Genomic DNA, 21344 nt, shown 5'->3' on the forward strand with positions numbered 1-21344 from the left:
GTTGTTCGTGTTACAAACCTTTTTTCACCATTTACGCCAAAACAAATGTTCCGGCAAAGGCTTTATGCAGTTACGCCTTATTTGAAATACAGTACTGGCCATTAAAATTGCTACACCACGAAGATGACGTGCCACAGACGCGAAATTTATCCGACAGGAAGAAGATGCTGTGATCAAATGAATAGCTTTTCAGAGCATTCACATAAGGTTGGCGTCGTTGGCGACACCTACAACGTGCTGACATGAAGAAAATTTCCAACCGATTTCTCATACATAAACAGGAGTTGATCGGCGTTACCTGGTGAAACGTTGTTGTGACGCCTCGTGTAAGGAGGAGAAATGCGTACCATCACGTTTCTTACTTTGACAAAGGTCGGATTGTAGCCTATCGCGATTGGGGTTTATCGTATCACGACATTTCTGCCGCGTTCGTCGAGATCCAATGAGTGTTAGCAGAATATGGAATCGGTGGGTTCAGGAGGGTAATACGGAACGCCGTGCTGGATCCCAACGGCCTCGTATCACTAGCAGTCGAGATGACAGGCATCTTATCCGCATGTCTGTAACGGATGGTGCAGCCACGTCTCGATCCCTGAGCCAACAGATGGGGACGTTTGCAAGACAACAACCATCTGCACGGACAGTTCGACGACGTTTGCAGCAGCATGGACTATCAGCTCGGAGACCATGGCTGCGGTTACCCTTGACGCTGCATCACAGACAGGAGCGCCTGTGATGGTGTACTCAACGACGAACCTGGGTGCACGAATGGCAAAACGTCATTTTTTCGGATGAATCCAGGTTCTGTTTACAGCATCATGATGATCGCATCCGTGTTTGGCGACATCGCGGTGAACGCACATTGGAAGCGTGTATTCGTCATCGCCATCCTTGCGTATCACCTGGCGTGATGGTATGGGATGCTATTGGTTACACGTCTCGGTCACCTCTTGTTCGCACTGACAGTGGACGTTACATTTCAGATGTGTTACGACCCGTGGCTCTACCCTTCACTCGGCCCCTGCGAAACCCTACGTTACAGCAGGACAATGCACGACCGCATGTTGCAGGTCCTGTACGGGCCTTTCTGGATACAGAAAATGTTCGACTTCTGCCCTGGCCAGTACATTCTCCAGGTCTCTCACCAATTGAAAACCTCTGGTCAATGGTGGTCGAGCAACTGGCTCGTCACAGTACGCCAGTCACTACTCTTGATGAACTGTGGTGTCGTGTTGAAGCTGCATGGGCAGCTGTGCCTGTACACGCCATCCAAGCTCTGTTTGCCTCAATGCCCGGGCGTATCAAAGCCGTTATTACGGCCAGAGGTGGTTGTCCTGGGTACTGATTTCTGAGGATCTAAGCACCCAAATGAAAGTGTAATCACATGTCAGTTCTAGTATAATATATTTGTCCAATGAATACTCGTTTATCATCTGCATTTCTTCTTGGTGTGGCTGTAGTGTACACGGCAGTGTGTACGGGACGGCTGAGTACGGAACGTGTCTGTGTCGGGTGCAGGTATGGCCGAGCCAGGACTCCCCGCGGGGCGAGGCGGACGGCCAGAGCTTCGTGTTCCCCTCGGAGGAGCCGGGCTCTCCGCTGGCGCTGGTGCCCAGCGTGGTGGCCGCCGCCCGCGACGACGAGCCCGGCTGCTGCGACGCCTCCGCCAACCAGCACGACTCGGGCATCGACTCCGTGCAGGTGAGCAAGCGCGTCGCCACCGCTGTTTGCCGCAAATTTGTAACCTGTGAAAAGGACTCACGAGCGCAGTTCGTCTGTGCGATTCCCTCGCGTTTCTAAATTAAGGAATCCTCGAGATCGACAAGAAATACTGGACCATGACGATGCTGTCTCTTCAGCAGTCACAGTGACGTAATAGGAGCACTTTCGAATAACAGTCGAACAAGATATTACTTCATCTGTCATACATCTCACGAAATGACCAAACGTCGAAGACACGAAAGTTCGAGCTTGGACTTCTGCTCAGCGACAGTCGTTCTTGGTTCTCCTAACATTCACCAATGGAGCTGGAAAGACAGGGCACGATAGGGTACCTGAATATTCCCTTTGCCAGAAAAGTTCCAGAACAGGTTGTTTTTAATTATAAGTTTGTAATACTACAAGAAACGAATGTTTCTATGTTACCTGGCGTGCGTGTGTCCTTGAAATGACCTTGGACATGTTTTCGCGCAAACTGACTAGGTGGCAACTTAGCAACACACTATCTGGGTTCGTGGATCAATAGTTGCAGTGACATAATGGAGGAAAGACTGAATACTAAGTTCTGGGGTAACCTTGGGAAAGCCGGCCGGTGTGGCCGAGCGGTTCTCGGCGCTACAGTCTGGAACCGCACGATCGCTACGGTCGCAGGTTCGAATCCTGCCTCGGGCATGGATGTCTGTGATGTCCTTAGGTTAGTTAGGTTTAAGTAGTTCTAAGTTCTAGGGGATTGATGACCTTAGCAGTTAAGTCCCATAGTGTTCAGAGCCATTTGAACCATTTTTGAACCATCTTTATAATTTTGTATTGCTTATGTACATATCATGTGGCGTTCAATAAGTAAAACGGTACTGTCGATTTACTGCTGAATGGACACTGTTGGGAGTAAGATTTCAGTTCCCACGCTAGCTGAAGGAGGCGGTGTGCTACATGGCGTTGCCAGTGGAGGATGGTATGAGGCGCAGCGGCTAGACACGAGAACGCCCGTTACGTCAGCAGCGAGGTATGTAGATAAAGCACTGTTATTTACGCGGGTATTAAGCAATCTTGCTAAAGAAATATCTGTTAATAATAATCGCTTTTTACAATACGGATATTCATCCAATGAAGCCTACTGGTCACAAGTAAAGTTCCTTACGACAATATTTCAATGGCAGAAATCGATCTTATTAATAAATAAACGAAGAATGTGCAACCTAACGAATATGTACCAAAGGCTGCGAAACAACACGAGTGTAAGAACGAGGTACAGGCTGAGCGCCATCCCTGCTTTTGCTGGGGACATAAACTTCGAGAACTTTTCAGAAAAACGGGAAGAAAGAATGCTTCTCACTAGGATAATCCAAGCACGGTTTGTCTTAATCGCCGCAGAGCTGGGATAGAAAAGTAGGGCTAGTCATACTGTAAGCCTCTTATACCATCCTCTTCGGACTCACTGGCTAAACTGAGACATTCCTCGTGGTGCAGTACAAGCGGAGGCCTTACTGCACTCGGTAGGAGCTGAGACTCACGGCACTCCTTTATAAGACTGCTAAGTCCAGGTCAAGCAACAGCCCCTTGGAACTGAACATCTGAAGTTACTTTCCACACCAGTTACCAGTCGTAGGTTTAATGGAGCAGGGAATACTTTTTGGTTGACACTATAACTTATCTGATGATTAGTTTATTGATGGCTGGACGCAGTATGGTATGGATCGATCAGGAATTACATGTTGTCCTTAACATCATTTCACAGCTACGGAGAACATTCCAGGGGAGGAGAAAAATCCAACGCAAGATCAGCCAAGGTGTAACAAATCCTACAGCTCAACTGTGCCCTAAGCATCCAAAATACAGCCATTAACACACATCCTGCCGTATCTAGAAACGTCTTCGCAACTTGTATGTCACTATTAGCCTGTGTGTCTTCTGTTGCACAAGACTACTGCGTATGCTCGCTGACTCGTCAGACACATTCCCCTCAGATAAAAGTGCTGTCTTTGTAACACACCTATTAGGTAAGCTGGAGAGCGGAAGGCTGGTTTCGGTTGTGACCAAGGACATTTGTTGAACCATTTAGCAAAAAATGGTTCAAATGGCTCTGAGCACTATGGGACTCAACTGCTGAGGTCATTAGTCCCCTAGAACTTAGAACTAGTTAAACCTAACTAACCTAAGGACATCACACACATCCATACCCGAGGCAGGATTCGAACCTGCGACTGTAGCGGTCTCGCGGTTCCAGACTGCAGCGCCAGAACCATTTAGCAGCTTTATTTACATCCCAACCCTTATAAATCATAACGATTTAGGAAACAAACAATCTAAACCTCACTCCATAGAAACTAATATCTCAAACTCCACTTTGGAATAGATGAAATTTAGTTATGTCTGCTTAAGTTTTAAATTATTAAAACTTTGGAGTGATAATAAAATTACATGGTGACGGAAAGAATCTTAAAAGAACTCCATAAACCAAGATATTAAAGGAAAAGTTGAAAATCAGTTATAGCAGCACTTCGCGAACAATTGATAGTATTTCCCCTTACATACAACCACCGTAGTAACTCATAATCAACATGCTGAATGCACTCTTCCGGTCAGGAGCCACTTGGAGCCTCACACCATGACCCTCCCCATCAGATTCACACCACGCCCCAGTCATCCACAGCTTCGTTACTGTCTACTCGAACAGGCCAGGCCAAGAGAGAGAAGCCTGCCACCAGTTTCTTGTTGCCCCAGCCAAAAACCACGCGACACCAGAATATAACCAAGGGCCAATGTTACAATACGGACGCACAGAACGGCAGTGACTTGGCAATGAACTCCGAATACGAGAAAGTATGGCACAAAAACCCGTATTTTCAATTCTAAATACGCGATATTTTTCATTTATATTTTATGTGTTGGTCTCGTAGTGTAGTAGTAAGGTACGTGCTTGGAAACTGAAACGTTTTCGTGATCCTGCGAAGTAATATGTTCGAAAAATTTCAACTTTTTTTCTCTTAGCTTTAAGATTAACTTATTGTAATTTAGATGAGTATAAACTCATCGAAAACTTTGTGAACCACATCGTGGTCTCATTATCATATAAAATTATTTATTTGTAAAACCAAATATTGTAATTTTGACTGTATGGCAATTATAAAGTGGAAGAAAATTCACCTTGGCGCATGTCAAAACCGTAAAGACATCTGATAAGAAATTGGTTTGCATCACATTATTTTCCTGGTTACGACTTATACGTGTGTTGCTCGTATTCTGCTTTACACTGAGATAACAAAAGTCATGGGATGGCGATATGAAAAAATACAGATGACCGTAGTATCACGTACACAGGGTATATCATGGCCGTGTTTTGGCGGAACTGTCATTTGTACTCAGATGATTCCTGAGAAAAGTTTTCCGACATGATATATGGCCGCAGGACGGGAATTATCATATTCTGAACTCGGAATGTTAGCTGGGGCTAGAGCACGGGACATTCGATTTCGTAAATCGTTAGGGAATTCGATATTTCGAGATCCACAGAGTCAAGAATGCGCCGACAATTCCAGATTTCACGCATTATCTCTCCCCATGGACAGAGCACTTAATGACAGAGAGCGTTTCCGTAGAGTTGTCAATACTAACAGACAATCAACACTGCGTGAAATGACCGCAGAAATCAGTGTGGGACCTACGACGAACGTTTCCGTAACGACAGTGCGGCGAAATTTGGCGTTAATGGGCTGTGGCAGCAGACGACGGACTCGAGCGCCTTTGCTAACAGCACGACATCGCCCAAGGCGTCTCGTCTGGGCTCGTGACCATATCGGACGGGAAACTGTTGTCCGGTCAGATGAGTCCCGACCTCAGTTGCTAAGTGCTGATGGTGGGATTCGAATGTGGCGCAAACCGCACGAAGCCATGGACCCAACTAATCAACAAAGCACAGTGCAAACTGGTGGCAATTCAATAATGGTGTGGGCTGTGTTTACATGGAATGGACTGGATCGTCTGGTCCAACTGAATCGATAATTGACTGATAATGGTTCTGTTCGGCTACTTGGAAACCATATGGAGCCATTCATAGACTTCATGTTTCCAAATAACGATGGAATTTTTATGGGTGACAATGCAATATGTCACTGGGCCACAATTGTTCGCGATTGGTTTGATGAACATTCTGGACAATCTGAACGAATGATTTGGCCATCCAAGGGGCCGGACATGAATCCGACGAGCATTTATGGGACATTACCCAGAAGTCAGTTCGTGCACAAAATCCTGCACTGGCAACACTTTCGCAGTTAAAGACGCTCAGTATTTCTGCTGGGCATATCCAGTGACTTGTTGAGTCCATGCCATGTCGAGATGCTGCACTACGCTGGGTAAAAAGAGAACCGACACGATATCAGGAGGTATCCCCTGACTTTTGTCAGCTCATTGTATTTTCACATGCATAATTTTTGCAGTATATGATTCCATATATGTTTCTGTTTTATATAAAACAGATTTTACAACGTAGTATTCTGTGGACTCAAGTACATTTTTTCCTGCTTACGAATCTTTGTTTTAGGTCACATCCATTTTTCATGCTTCCTTGCATTTAATAGAAAACTCCACGAGGGCAGGTTTGACAGAATTGTTATTCAAGTTAGTTACTTCTGCTTTCAATGGTATTGCTTCTTTCCACTGAGAATGCCTTGTAACTTTAGAGACTAGGGTATTGTTAGTTGCAAATGCAAAAAATGTAGCAGTAGTTACGCAAATGCGTTCACACGTTATTAATAGGTACTACAAACAATACGAGTACATTTTAGTAGAAAACAGTATACTACACTTATCCTCCCACTCCAAAGAAAACTTGAAACCAAATAACACACACTCTTATGCTTTCATCACTGGATCTACTGTTGACTTCTTTATTACTAGAGTTTACTAAACGCAGTAGCAAGCAATATGGTGGAATCTTGTTCACACTATAGTATCCTGGCAGGAAACAAAGGGTGTTATTAGAAAAGAGACATGCATTAAGCTATCAGGGAACTAATTACATGTGAGGTCCCACAAGGTTCCATCTTAGAGCCGTTACTTTTTCTTGTGTATATCGATGACCTTTCATCAGTAACATTACCAGATGCGTAGTTTGTTTCGTTTGCCGATGATACAAACATTGCAATAAATAGCAAATCATGTGTAGTCTTGGAAATATCAGCTAATAAAATACACTCCTGGAAATGGAAAAAAGAACACATTGACACCGGTGTGTCAGACCCACCATACTTGCTCCGGACACTGCGAGAGGGCTGTACAAGCAATGATCACACACACGGCACAGTGGACACACCAGGAACCGCGGTGTTGGCCGTCGAATGGCGCTAGCTGCGCAGCATTTGTGCACCGCCGCCGTCAGTGTCAGCCAGTTTGCCGTGGCATACGGAGCTCCATCGCAGTCTTTAACACTGGTAGCATGCCGCGACAGCGCGGACGTGAACCGTATGTGCAGTTGACGGACTTTGAGCGAGGGCGTATAGTGGGCATGCGGGAGGCCGGGTGGACGTACCGCCGAATTGCTCAACACGTGGGGCGTGAGGTCTCCACAGTACATCGATGTTGTCGCCAGTGGTCGGCGGAAGGCGCACGTGCCCGTCGACCTGGGACCGGATCGCAGCGACGCACGGATGCACGCCAAGACCGTAGGATCCTACGCAGTGCCGTAGGGGACCGCACCGCCACTTCCCAGCAAATTAGGGACACTGCTGCTCCTGGGGTATCGGCGAGGAACATACGCAACCGTCTCCATGAAGCTGGGCTACGGTCCCGCACACCGTTAGGCCGTCTTCCGCTCACGCCCCAACATCGTGCAGCCCGCCTCCAGTGGTGTCGCGACAGGCGTGAATGGAGGGACGAATGGAGACGTGTCGTCTTCAGCGATGAGAGTCGCTTCTGCCTTGGTGCCAATGATGGTCGTATGCGTGTTTGGCGCCGTGCAGGTGAGCGCCACAATCAGGACTGCATACGACCGAGGCACACAGGGCCAACACCCGGCATCATGGTGTGGGGAGCGATCTCCTACACTGGCCGTACACCACTGGTGATCGTCGAGGGGACACTGAATAGTGCACGGTACATCCAAACCGTCATCGAACCCATCGTTCTACCATTCCTAGACCGGCAAGGGAACTTGCTGTTCCAACAGGACAATGCACGTCCGCATGTATCCCGTGCCACCCAACGTGCTCTAGAAGGTGTAAGTCAACTACCCTGGCCAGCAAGATCTCCGGATCTGTCCCCCATTGAGCATGTTTGGGACTGGATGAAGCGTCGTCTCACGCGGTCTGCACGTCCAGCATGAACGCTGGTCCAACTGAGGCGCCAGGTGGAAATGGCATGACAAGCCGTTCCACAGGACTACATCCAGCATCTCTACGATCGTCTCCATGGGAGAATAGCAGCCTGCTTTGCTGCGAAAGGTGGATATACACTGTACTAGTGCCGACATTGTGCATGCTCTGTTGCCTGTGTCTATGTGCCTGTGGTTCTGTCAGTGTGATCATGTGATGTATCTGACCCCAGGAATGTGTCAATAAAGTTTCCCCTTCCTGGGACAATGAATTCACGGTGTTCTTATTTCAATTTCCAGGAGTGTATTTTTGGACATTGATCACCGGTTCCTAGCCAATTCTTTGTCACTAAACTTTGAAAAAACACATTACATGCCGTTCAGAAAGATGTCGGGTTTGCAGCCGGTCGCCGTAAACTTCATTGTACGATATTTCGGCTGGTCAACTGCCAGACACCTTCAGGTGAGCCGAACAAGGACTGACGAAGACGTTCTCCGCTCCGTCTTATATAGTTCGCTGATAGTACTGCCGCGCATGCGTTGCAGTCGCGGAGACAGAAGGGCCACACCGCCCAGCGACAGCGCCGTCGCTGGTGGTACTGCAAGACTCAGCTGCCGTCGGTATTGTCGCTGGCCGCAGCTGTCGAAGTCTTCTGGCGTCGGTGAACCACGAAGCTCGTAGCGATCGGACAGCTCCAGACACGCTAGGACACTGCGCAGGGACCGCCAGTGGACCCGGCCGACTGCAGCCGGAGGAGATAACTTCCCTGGTCCGCAGCAACCGACCGTCTCGCCTCAGAATGCCAACCACATTTAAAATCGTCGTCAGTGGAAATAACGCCAACTACACACACAATCTGACAAACACTTGCAAGAAGACCTGAACAATACACAACAGTAACTAAGTACGCACGAAGACAAATCGGAAGTCTATGGACATAGACACAGATGACTCATGAACGATCGGCGAGCCAAAAAGCGTCGTCCGGTAGGACGACCGACCGATGATCCACCAAGACCACGGCCCAGCTCAAGTGATGCGTGGCGGCAATGGTCGGACGAGCCATGTCGACGCAGACCTCAATGCTGTTCCAGCTCGACTGCACTAGTGCCGCATTGCAACTCCCCGACTGGCAGGTCCGGTCTGGGCTTCAGAAGCGTTCCAACTGACTCTCGACCCGAACTCGCAACCCGAACTGGTCTACAACAGATAACGACCGCGAAGTAATAGCAGTCGAACAAAGATACTACGAGAGGGGATATAACGATACGCGCTGCTAACACCGCTCATGGTTAGGCAAAGCAGCAACTCAGTGACAGTAGTAATTTAAATCAACGTATTGAGGTGGACGTACGTTAAAAACAGGATGTTAAATAGATGATGGCGGGAACACGAACCTTGCACGGCTCAGATACGAGTAAAAATGAAGCAGAATACGAGCAGCAATTCGCAATACAATTCAAAGCGTGTAATACGCGGAAGAAGTCGTACCCGTACAGTGCGATGAAACTAGCTGTTGTTTGCTACGAAACGAAAACCAGTAGGGAACACTAAAAATCACCTAATAAGAAACTAAGTTGATAGTTGCATAGTTTGATGGATGGTCAACTTGCAGTTCTCCAAGTGGCCTGGCAGCAAAACGAGATCGTATTCCCGAAAGTTCCTATGTGGGTTTCAACACTCCCCTCCCCTCCCCACGCCCCCCTTTCCCCACCGCCCCATGCCAGAAACACACTACTCCTTTTGCAGCGCACTGCTGAGCATAGATGTATTTTGCCCTAAAAGCTAGCCAAATTTCACTTTTAAAATCTGAATAATTTCCTGAATGCATAACTTCCCGCGGTAGTATGAAATATCCGTCATTACTGAGACTGTTTTATTTCCTTATTGTGCACTGATATGCAGCAGAGGTAGCCTGTATTTACGCATTGCTTGCAGTGTATCTGAAGCTCCTCTACTGGCTTAAAATCACTCTGCGTTTGCCAATGTGTTAAGATGTGTTTTTACTGAAATGTGGTGAAAAGGAAAATGGATTCCGAAGATTCCGGTAGGTGCCGTTATTTATAATTATTTTCATTCATTTTATTTACTACTTTTATTATTAATCATTCGTTGTGTTATAATTCAGTGTGTTTCCTGCATATTTGCCAATACAGTCTGACAAAATCTCTCTTCTACTGGAAATTTAAAAAAGCAGCCGCGTAGTACCGAAATTTGATTTTGTACGATCGTTCTACATTAATGAATTGTCAGCTATAAAAATGTCATCTCCGAGATGAATTCTGGAAGCATTTTGTTTTTATCCTAGGTCATTAGAAAGCCAAAATTATGACAACAAAAGACCTCTACGATTTCATAAAGAGATGTTCTAAAAAAGACTTTGTAAAAAGATTGGACATTATGGAAAATTACATATCAGATCCTACCTTCCCTTATGAAGAAAAGAAAGGTTTTAAACAAAACATGTCTTACATAAAATCACAATTAAAAAGCGATTGCTTGCTTGGAACTAATATGAAAGTACTTTAGAAAAATAACCGTAATTGGCAGCAATGGACCATTAAAATTCAATGTTACAAAATTCGAGTTGGTAAATCATCTAAGTCGTTCGTTGAGCTATGTTAATACAGTTATAGGCGTAAGACACAGTACTCAGAAACAATTCTGGAGCCACAGAAAGGATGTATGTCAGTCAAATTTCATATGTAGAGTAATACTCTACATAATATGCAATACAATCACATAAATATCATCAACAGCATTACAAAAACATAGAGATTTAATTAATCAAAAAGAAGTTGATTTTAGAAATTAATGTAGAACAGTGGAACGAAACGAAATGGACTGATGAGTACAAAAAAAATGTTCAAATGTGTGTGAAATCTTATGGAACTTAACTGCTAAGGTCATCAGTCCCTAAGCTTACACACTACTTAACCTAAATTATCCTAAGGACAAACACACACACCCATGCCCGAGGGATGACTCGAACCTCCGCCAGGACCAGCCACACAGTCTGCGACTGCAGCGCATAAGACAGCTTGGCTAATCCCGCACAGTGACAGATGAGTACGATTTATCACTTTTTGTCATATTCATTTATTCTGATCAACAAAATCTGATTTACCAACTCTTGAGAAAGATGACATTAATTCAACATTTTTTGTACAATAAATAAAATATACAATGTTAAACATTCCATTAGACATCATCAGAATAACAGTAAATTCAGAAATGAATACTCAGGCGCAAGTCTCCATATATTTAAAATTATTCTCAGCCAAACTAAAGGAACTTTCAGTCCTGAAACCAGAAAAAAAGAAAAGCAATAAATGGCAGTGATGTACACTTGACTCTCCTTCATTTTGCTGCCAAAATAGAATTTTTGAAAATAGGTCTGCAAACTAATCACAGTGAGACTAAAATCATGCATAAGCACTTCAATCATGCAAATTATCAATAATGTCATAGATCCATCTGACAAGTTTTTATATTTGGAGAAGTTGAAGACATTGATTGAAACCTCTGCAAAAGGAATAAACCCATCAAAATAAAACTGGAGTGCATTTCTTAAACTATAGTTTTCACAGTGAAGACTCCAACATATTTAAGCCAAAACCTAACAGTAAATATATTTTACTAGAGAGCAATGGCTTTTTATTTTGAAATTATTGAGTAACTTCGAATTCTTTAGTGATCAGTTCAGGGGTGCAGAATGGATATGGCTAGAAAATACAGAAGCATAAACAAGAGATCAGTGAAGTGAATGGAATGGTAAATGAATGAAATATTTTCTTTGCTGACATCCAAGAGATAAGAAATAATGGAGCTGACATCATAATAGTAAGTGCAGTAGATGGAATTAGAATACATATAGTGGCTACTTCTATATGTATCAATGATGATGGAAAAATTTAGAGGATGCCCTTTCAGCAGTGGATGACAGCTAAAAGATTATCATCATAATGATGAAGTATATTTATATTATGAGGTGTGAGAGCTCCAATCCATTGTAAGAGACTCTGCAAAATACTTAATCTGAGGTAATTGACTGAACTATTAACTAAAAAGTAGGAATGGTACCTACGATTTCTATATTTTATTAAGAGAGAGAAAAGCGGAACATGTCAGTTGCAGGCTATGTATACATGATTTGTTTGGCTTACATATAATGGTGTTTGTCACTACTAACATTATCAAATAAATAGAAATATAATAGCATGGTAATTACCATTGTATCTTACGCTACAAATGCTAGTAGCATTTGATCTTATATTTGTGAACAAAATACAATTAGTCCAGAATAAATGGTTTCTCAGCCGATTTGAAATTTTCCGAGCTGTTTGACACACATTTTATGTTACAGGGCAAATGATCTAAGATATGTTTTCCTTCATGTTGAACTTCTTTCCAAGTCACTGACATACTTGGTAATGAATAATCGTAATTTTTTATTCTAATGCTGTAGCTACACTCATTTCAATTAATCTCAGATTCATTAGGTTTCTTATGGCAGATTTCATTAGCATGAAAAATTGTAAACGCTGAGACTATGGAACTTAGCTGATTGAGGAGCTTGTTAATATATTTGATGCTCTTCAGATTTTTATCAATAAGAACATCTAAAAGATCGAAACATTCCGAAACATTGATTGACTCATATTTATGTGCTAGATTATTTTTAATGGTTACTGTTTGTCGTAAAAAATTGCATACACAGCGTTTCCCTGAAATTAAGTTGAAATAACCTGTGGAGAACCACTCACCAATTATTTGAAAAATATTATTAGCAATTTCTATCTGATTGGGTTAGTAATCACATTTCTGTCATCTACAAAGAGTATCATGCCTACTTGAAGTATCTTTCATATATCTAGAACAGGAGTAAACACATAGCAAATCTTGTGAAACATCATTCATGATTAATCACCAGTCAGTGAACCATCTCCCCTTCCAACATTGTTTTAACCATTAAAAAGTGTTTTATGCATTAACTTTATCACATATGATGGATGTTCATACATGCCTGTTTCTTGGAAGAATGTCATAATCTCAGATCCCTTCACTAGATAACGTTAACAACAGACTTTCATTGTGTAAGTTTTCTGATATATGCTGAGTAGACGTTTTATTGGCATTTTGAGGTGAACAGACCTTCTGTTACCCAAGCTGTGTTGCCCTGAGGGAATTATCTCTATGTTAAAGTGACCTTAGTCTTGAACACATAACTCATGCATATATTTCAAAAATGTTTGTAAGGAAATTGGATGATAATTGCTTATATATTTTACATCATTTATTGGATTCAGAAAAATCCTTAATCCCACTCAAGATCACAATTTATTACTTCTGCTGATTACTAATTTCACTGTAAGTTGTTAGCCATCTTCAGATTACAGAATAAAATTTTTTATGATTTATGTCACACTGTCATTAATCCTGTACAAGCAGTATATCTCAGTCTTATTATACACTTGGTGAAACATAAATGTAAAATGACTCAAGACTACAAGAGCATCACATGTAACAACATTATATCAAATAATCTCCAGATGTGTAAAGTAAGATCACAATTAACAGGCTACATTACACTAGATTTGTAGCATCAGACAGCAAATAATTTTCACTCAGTTACATGATGATGCCAGAGCCATTTAGATTTTTCCTATTGGCTTTTTCTTATAAAAAAGTTGTAATAGCCACAAAGCAAATATACTTTTTAAATTACAACAGCTATTCATAACTGTATTTAAAACTGAAGCTTTTGATATTGTGTTCTCTTATAGTTATGTTAATTTTTATGTAAGAAGTTGGCACTACTAAAACATGCATCAAGTTTTTAATAAAATTTCCACTGAAGCCACTAGCTTTTTAGGTGAATTATTTAGCCATACTTTTAATGAATTTTTTAAGTTCATTGCCACTTCTGAAATACCAGTTACAGTACAGACATTTAGTTTAAGTATGATACTATCTAGTGCATTTGCTATTAGCTCTGTATCACAGTTTACTACCTTTCATATGGTTTCAATTCTGTTGTTGGCATTATTCGTTTATGTTACTTTATGTATTTGTATATGTTAAGGTATATGAGTATAATGCCATTTTACATATACTTCTGGAACTTTCAGTAACTTTTTTCAAAAATAGTACAATAATTTTTGTACAATGTGAGTGATACCTAACATATACTGGTTCTATACATTATGTATATTTACTTTTCCATTTTATATGATTTTTGTACAATTTTTTAGGAAAGCTACTTCCAGATACTGATATACATTCCTTCCCAAATACATTATATTTGAAGCTGACATCTCTTTCATGTGTACCTAACCCAACTCCACTTTCATTACATTATAAATAAAGCATTTTGTCCTGGAGTCATTTAATCTCACTGACTCGTACATATGTGTCGCAGTACTAATTCCTATATTACTTGCCATCGTGGTAAGTTAGTACACAAATAATGCATACTTTTTAATCATGAGCAACGGCTATGAAAATGTTATTAGTGAATGCTACGCTTTCTTGCCATACACAAGCTTAAATCTTCACTGCTGAAATCTGATTGCAGCAGATAAATAATATTTCCATCTCTGTATCTTTGAGAGAATCCTTAATGCAATAAAATTAGATAACAACATTAACAAACAGTTGACTTCTTCTTCTGGTCTGACAATTATCACGACAACGAATCAAAATTTCTTGTAAATGGTTGAAAGTTTCCTAGTAGGAACCTGTAAACTCTTAATATTACAGGGGAAGTATTCTGCAGTAATAATTCACATTCAAAGGCATATGGGAACTGATCTGCACGACACCTGCTTGAATCAATACTCTTTGAGTAGTGGTTACCTATAATATATGTGTTAATTACTCCTTTTTCGTATTGACTACACGAAAATACACACATCAAAAAAAGTGTTGCATCACCCCATTTCACAGAACTCCTGAAGATAGACGTTGACTGTGCATATTGCATCACAGACACAGTCCCTGTGTCTGTTCAGATATGTCACTAAACCCAAAGATGTAAACAACCATGCATGAGCAGCCCCTATTAGACGGAGGGGGTCCAACAACTGATCAGTTTCAGTCATTCCACCAGGAATGAGGTATACAGCTCGTGTTGTCTGTACTTCAACCATGCTTAGACGGGCAATACCGCGGCTCGATTGCGTCCGCATTGTTACTTTGTGTCAGAAAGAGCTCTCAACAAGGGAAGTCTCCAGGCGTCTCGGAGTGAACCAAAGCGATGTTGTTCGAACATGGACGAGATACAGAGTGACAGGAACTGTCGATGACATACCTCGCTCGGGCCACCCAAGGGCTACTACTGCAGTGGATCACCGCTACCTACCGATTATGGCTTGGGGGAAACCTGACAGCAAAGTCACCATGTCGAATAATGCTTTTCATGCAGCCACAGGACGTCTTATTATGACTCAAACTGTTCGCAGTAGGCTGCATGATGCGCAACTTCACTCCCGACGTTCATGGCCGTGTCCATCTTTGCAACCACGACACCGTGCAGCGCGGTACCGAGAGGCCCAACAACATGCCGAATGGACCACTCTAAGATTGGCATCAAGTTCTCTTCACCGATGAGTGTCGCATATGCCTTCAACCAGACACCCTTCGGAGACGTGTTTGGTGACAACCCGGTCGGGCTGAACGCCTTAGACACACTATCCAGGGAGTGCAGCAAGATGGAGGTTCCCTGCTGTTTTGGGGTGGCATTATGTGGGGCCGACGTACACCGCTGGTGGTCATGGATGGCCCTGTAATGGCTGAACGACAAGTGAATGCGATCGTCCGACTGACAGTGCAACCACGTCGGCAGCGTATTGGCGAGATATTCGTCTTCATGGACGACAATTCGCGTCCCCATCGTACACATCTTGTGAGTGGCTTCCTTCAGGATGACGACATCGCTCGACTAGAGTGGCCAAAATGTTATCCAGATATGAACACTATCGAACATGCCTGGGATAGATTGGAAAGAGCTGTTTATGGACGACGTGATCCACCAACCACTCTGAGGCATCTACGCCGAATCACCGTTGAGGAGTGGGACAATCTGGACCAACAGTGCCTTGATGAACTTGTGGATAGTATGCCACGACGAATACATGCATGCATCAATGCAAGAGGACGTACTACTGGGTATTAGAGGTAATGGTATGTACAGCAATCTGAACCAGTACCTCTGAAGATCTCGCTGTACGGTGGCACAACATGCAATGTGTGGTTTTCATGAGCAATAAAAAGGTTGAAAATGATTTTTGTGTTTATCTCTATTCCAATTTGCTGTACAGGTTCCGGAACTATCGGAACCGAGGTGATGGAAAACGTTTTTGATGTGTGTAGTTCTCGCCTTTAGCCATATTTAACTTCACTATTCCGCAGTTACGCAGTGTTTACACTGATTCAAAGCATATAATTTTTTTCTGAATTCAGAAAATCTAATCATACAAGAAGCACAACTATCTCTTTTTCAATCTTCTAACGTTCTATTAAAAACAAATTTTATTTATATGAAAAAAATAAAATGTGAACTGCAACCATCTTACATTGCAAGCCGTTACATTAACGTAAGTACCCAATGTTCATTTGTAGTGTAAGTTTCGATGTTTAGCTTTGCAATGTGCTTCTGCACTTAACTTTCTCATCTAACGATCATACAGACTTCACCTTCAAAGCACCTGCATACCTTTGCAAGCTGACGGAGTCAGCAGAGTGTCATTAAAGAGTCACTTCCTGCGGGCCTTCAGAAGCTCTGCAACGTAATTAGCGCTAATGGCCACTGCAGCGGAGCTCTGTTACAATACAGCGACGAAGCACCCACTTACTCCCTTCCTTCTAAATAACCGCCTCTTCACAGCACACCTGCACGCTATTCAGTAACACCGACAACTAGGATTGCAACTTCTATAAGATGTAATTACACCGCCCAAATAGCTTAGCTCGCTGCTTCGCGAAATAGCCAGTAGTTTGTTGTTCTTAACTTCTTTCCACAATAGCAGCTTCGTTCATAGAGAAAACACAAAATCATTTGAGGAAATTTCGTCAGGAACGATGTCCCCAAATAGTACGAAAGTTACTAGAGATACGACAAGAAAGAAACGATATTATATCGCGACGGAGAACAGTAGCCGAGCTTGGTAATTTTGATAAATACTTATCTAGAAAAGTCAGGAATATTTCAAAGTCTGAATGTGACTGTTGTACCATTCTGTAGCGTGAATATACATGACTAAAAACAGAACTAAATCATAATAGCCTTCTTCATCGCGATATGATGTGTTTTTCAAATCTTGTGCTTGAATAGTCATTCGTAGCAACTGAAAAGATGATTAAATTAAATTGAAGATGACTGTTGTGATAATCAGAACTGCTAAAATTAGAGGAAAACATCACATGAAAGCAAGCAGAATTTAAAGGATTGAAATTTTCCCTCTCCAGTGGATTGTGCCCTGAAACTTCCTGGCAGATTAAAACTAGGTGCCGGACCGAGACTGGAACTCGGGACGTTTCCAAAGATCCCGAGCTCGAGTCTGGACTCGACAGACAGTTTTAATCTCCCAGTACGTTTCAGAATTTGTAAGGGCTATAACATGTAACCAGAACTTCATATAAATGTTTACCAAAGTTTGAGAAAGATCGAATGAACGAACTTCCTTGATCTAGTTCACCGTGTCGTTAATGTAAGAGTTTTAGTGAGTGGAAGGGCTAGGTTAAAGTGGTCGTGACATATTCATTTAAAACACATTGCATTTATTGCAATTTCAGTGCCCAGTTTCAACTCTTTAATATAATTTTAAAGACTTCTTAGTGACAATCTGTTTATTACAATTTTTTAATGTGAAAATCCCCATGAAATGTTAATTACAATTATATCTCACACAATTATAACAAACTTGAATTTTAAAACACTTACCTGCAATTGATAACTTTGGTAAAATTTTATGACGGTTAACCAAGCTAAAAACACAGTGTAAACGAATTTACATCCTTTTAACGATGAAATATTTTAACTGGACAGTATATTGCAACACATTCAACTAACAAACAACATGCTGTTGTCCATGCCTGGAATAACTATTTCTGCTAGCAACAAAGATAATATTACTTCTCTGAAGATTACAGTTCGGTAGCGCTCACAGATTTCAAAATTGGTTACTCCCTAGTATTCTTTTAAGTACCTCCTCATTAGTCATGTGATCTACACATCTAATCTTCAGCATTTTTCTGTAGCACCACATTTCGAAAGCTTCTATTCTCTTCTTGTCTAAACTACTTATCGTCCATGTGTCACTTCCATACGTGGCTACACTCCATACAAATACTTTCAGAAACGGCTTCCTGACACTTAAATCTTTACTCGATGTTAACAAATTTCTCTTCTTCAGAAACGCTTTCCTTGCCATTGACAGTCTACATTTTATATCCTCTCTACTTCGACCATCATCAGTTATTTTGCTCCCCAAACAGCAAAACTCATTTACTACTTTAAGCCTCTCATTTCCTAATCTAACTCCCCCAGCATCACCAGATTTAATTCGACCACATTCCATTATCCTCGTTTTACTTCTGTAGACGTCCATCTTATATCTTCCTTTCATGACACTGGCCATACTGTTCAGCTGCTCTTCCAGGTCCTTTGCTGTCTCTGACAGAATTACAATATCATCGGCGAACCTCAAAGTTTTTACTTCTTCTCCATGGATTTTAATTCCTACTCCGCATTTTTCTTTTGTTTCCTTTACTGCTTGCGCAATATACAGATTGAATAACATCGGAGAAAGGCTGCAAAACTGTCTCACACCCTTCCCAACCACTGCTTCCCTTTCATGTCCCTCGACTCTTATAATTGCCATCTGGTTTCTGTACAAATTGTAAATAGCCTTTCGCTCCCTGTATTTTACCCCTCTCACATTCAGAATTTGAAAGAGAGTATTCCAGTAAACATTGTCAAAAGCTTTCTTTACGTCTACAAATGCTAGAAACGTAGGTTTGCCTTTCCTTAATCTATTTCTTAAGATAAGTCGTAGGGTCAGTTTTGCCTCACGTGTTCCAACATTTCTACGGAATCCGAACTGATCTTCCCCGAGGTCGGCTTCTACCAGTTTTTCCATTCGTCTGTAAAGAATTCGTGTTAGTATTTTGCAGCTGTGGCTTATTAAACTGGCAGTTCGGTAATTTTCACATCTGTCAACACCTGCTTTCTTTGGGATTGGAATTATTATATTCTTCTTGAAGTCTGAGGGTATTTCGCCTGTCTCATACATCTTGCTCACTAGATGGTAGAGTTTTGTCAGGACTGGCTCTCCCAAGGCCGTCAGTAGTTCTAATGGAATGTTGTCTACTCACGGGGCCTTGTTTCGGCTTAGGTCTTTCAATGCTCTGTCCAACTCTTCACGGAGTAACATATCTCCTATTTCATCTTCATCTACATTCTCTTCCATTTCTATAATATTGTCCCGAAGAACATTGCCCTTTTATAGACCCTCTATCTACTCCTTCCACCTTTCTGCTTTCCCTTCTTTGCTTAGAATTGGGTTTCCATCTGAGCTCTTGATATTCATGCAAGTGGTTCTCTTTTCTCCAAAGGTCTCTTTAATTTTCCTGTAGGCAGTATGTATCTTACCCCTAGTGATATGCATCTCTACATTATTACTTTTGTTCTCTAGCTATCCCTGCTTAGCCATTTTGCACTTCCTGTCGATCTCATTTTTGAGACTTTTGTATTCCTTTTTGCCTGCTTAATTTACTGTATTTTATATATTTTCTCCTTTCATCAGTTAAATTCAATATCTCTTCTGTTACCCAAGGATTTCTACTAGCCCTCGTGTTTTTACCTACTTGATCCTCTGCTACCTTCACTATTTCATCTCTCAAAGCTACCCATTCTTCTTCTACTGTATTTCTTTCCCCCATTCTTGTCAATCGTTCCCTAATGCTCTCCCTGAAGCTCTCTACAACCTCTGGTTCTTTCAGTTTATCCAGGTCCCATCTCCTCAAATTCCCACCTTTTTGCAGTTTGTTCCGTTTTAATCTACAGTTCATAACCAATAGATTGTGGTCAGAGTCCACATCTGCCCCTGGAAATTTCTTACAGTTTAAAGCCTCGTTCCTGAATCTCTGTCTTACCATTATATCTATCTGAGACCTTCCAGTATCTCCATGCTTCTTCCATGTATACAACCTACTTTTATGATTCTTGAACCTAGTGTAAGGTATGATTAAGTTATGCTCTGTGCAAAATTCTACCAGACGGCTTCCTCTTTCATTCCTTAATCCCATTCCATATTCACCTACTACGTTTCCTTCTCTCCCTTTTCCTACTATCGAGTTCTAGTCACCCATGACAATTAAATTTTTGACTCCCTTCACTATCTGAATAATTTCTTTTATCTCATCATACATTTCATCAATCTCTTCGTCATCTGTGGAGCTAGTTGGCATATAAACTTGTACTACTGTGGTAGGCGTCGACTTCGTGTCTATCTTGGCCACAATAATGCGTTCACTATGCTGTTTGTAGTAGCTTACCTGCATTCCTATTTTCCTATTCAGTATTAAACCTACTCCTGCGTTACCCCTATTTGATTTTATGTTTATAACCTTGACCAGAAGTCTTGTTCCTCCTGCCACCGAAGTCCGTTAATTCCCACTATATCTAAGTTTAACCTATCTATCCATTTCCTTTTTAAAATTTTCTAACCTACCTGCCCGAATAAGCGATCTGACATTCCACGCTCCGATCGGTAGAACGTCAGTTTTCTTTCTCCTGATAACAACGTCCTGCTGCTTAGTTCCCGCCCGGAAGCGGCTGTATTTACAAGGAAATGACCAGGTCCTCTGGTCCAACTGAAACAACCGAGACTATTTTCAGCCAATCATGGGCTTCATGCGCCGAAAGAATTATGGAATTTATATGGATGATAATGAGACATGTAGTCGGCCACAATTGTTCTCCACTGCTTTGAGAAACAGTCTGAACAATTCGAGTGAATGATTTGACCATACAGATCGCTCGACATGAATCCCACCGAGCATTTATAGGACATAATGGAGAGATTAGTTCATGCACAAAATCCTGCACCGGCAACATTTTCGCAGTTATAGACACCTATAGAGGCTGCATGGCTCAGTAACTCAGCAGAGGACTTCCAATGACTTGTTGAGTCAATGCCATGTCAAATTTCAGCACTACTGCAGGCAAAAGGAGGTCGGACACAATATTAGTAGATATCCTATGACTATTGTTACCTCAGTGTACTTGCCACAGCGTCTGCACAAAAACATCAG

At 42.1% G+C, this 21344-nt stretch overlaps 1 protein-coding gene across 1 annotated transcript in view; it reads left to right on the forward strand.

The window, feature by feature from the left end:
- LOC126456036 (uncharacterized) overlaps nucleotides 1–21344 on the forward strand; it is a 164263-nt gene that overhangs the window by 98903 nt on the left and 44016 nt on the right. The window contains exon 3 of the mRNA XM_050091792.1: nucleotides 1519–1732. Coding sequence (XP_049947749.1) covers nucleotides 1519–1732 — 214 coding nt within the window. The remainder of the gene's footprint in view (nucleotides 1–1518; nucleotides 1733–21344) is intronic.

This window comes from Schistocerca serialis, chromosome 2 (assembly GCF_023864345.2).
Source record: "Schistocerca serialis cubense isolate TAMUIC-IGC-003099 chromosome 2, iqSchSeri2.2, whole genome shotgun sequence".
Taxonomy (NCBI): domain Eukaryota; kingdom Metazoa; phylum Arthropoda; class Insecta; order Orthoptera; family Acrididae; genus Schistocerca; species Schistocerca serialis.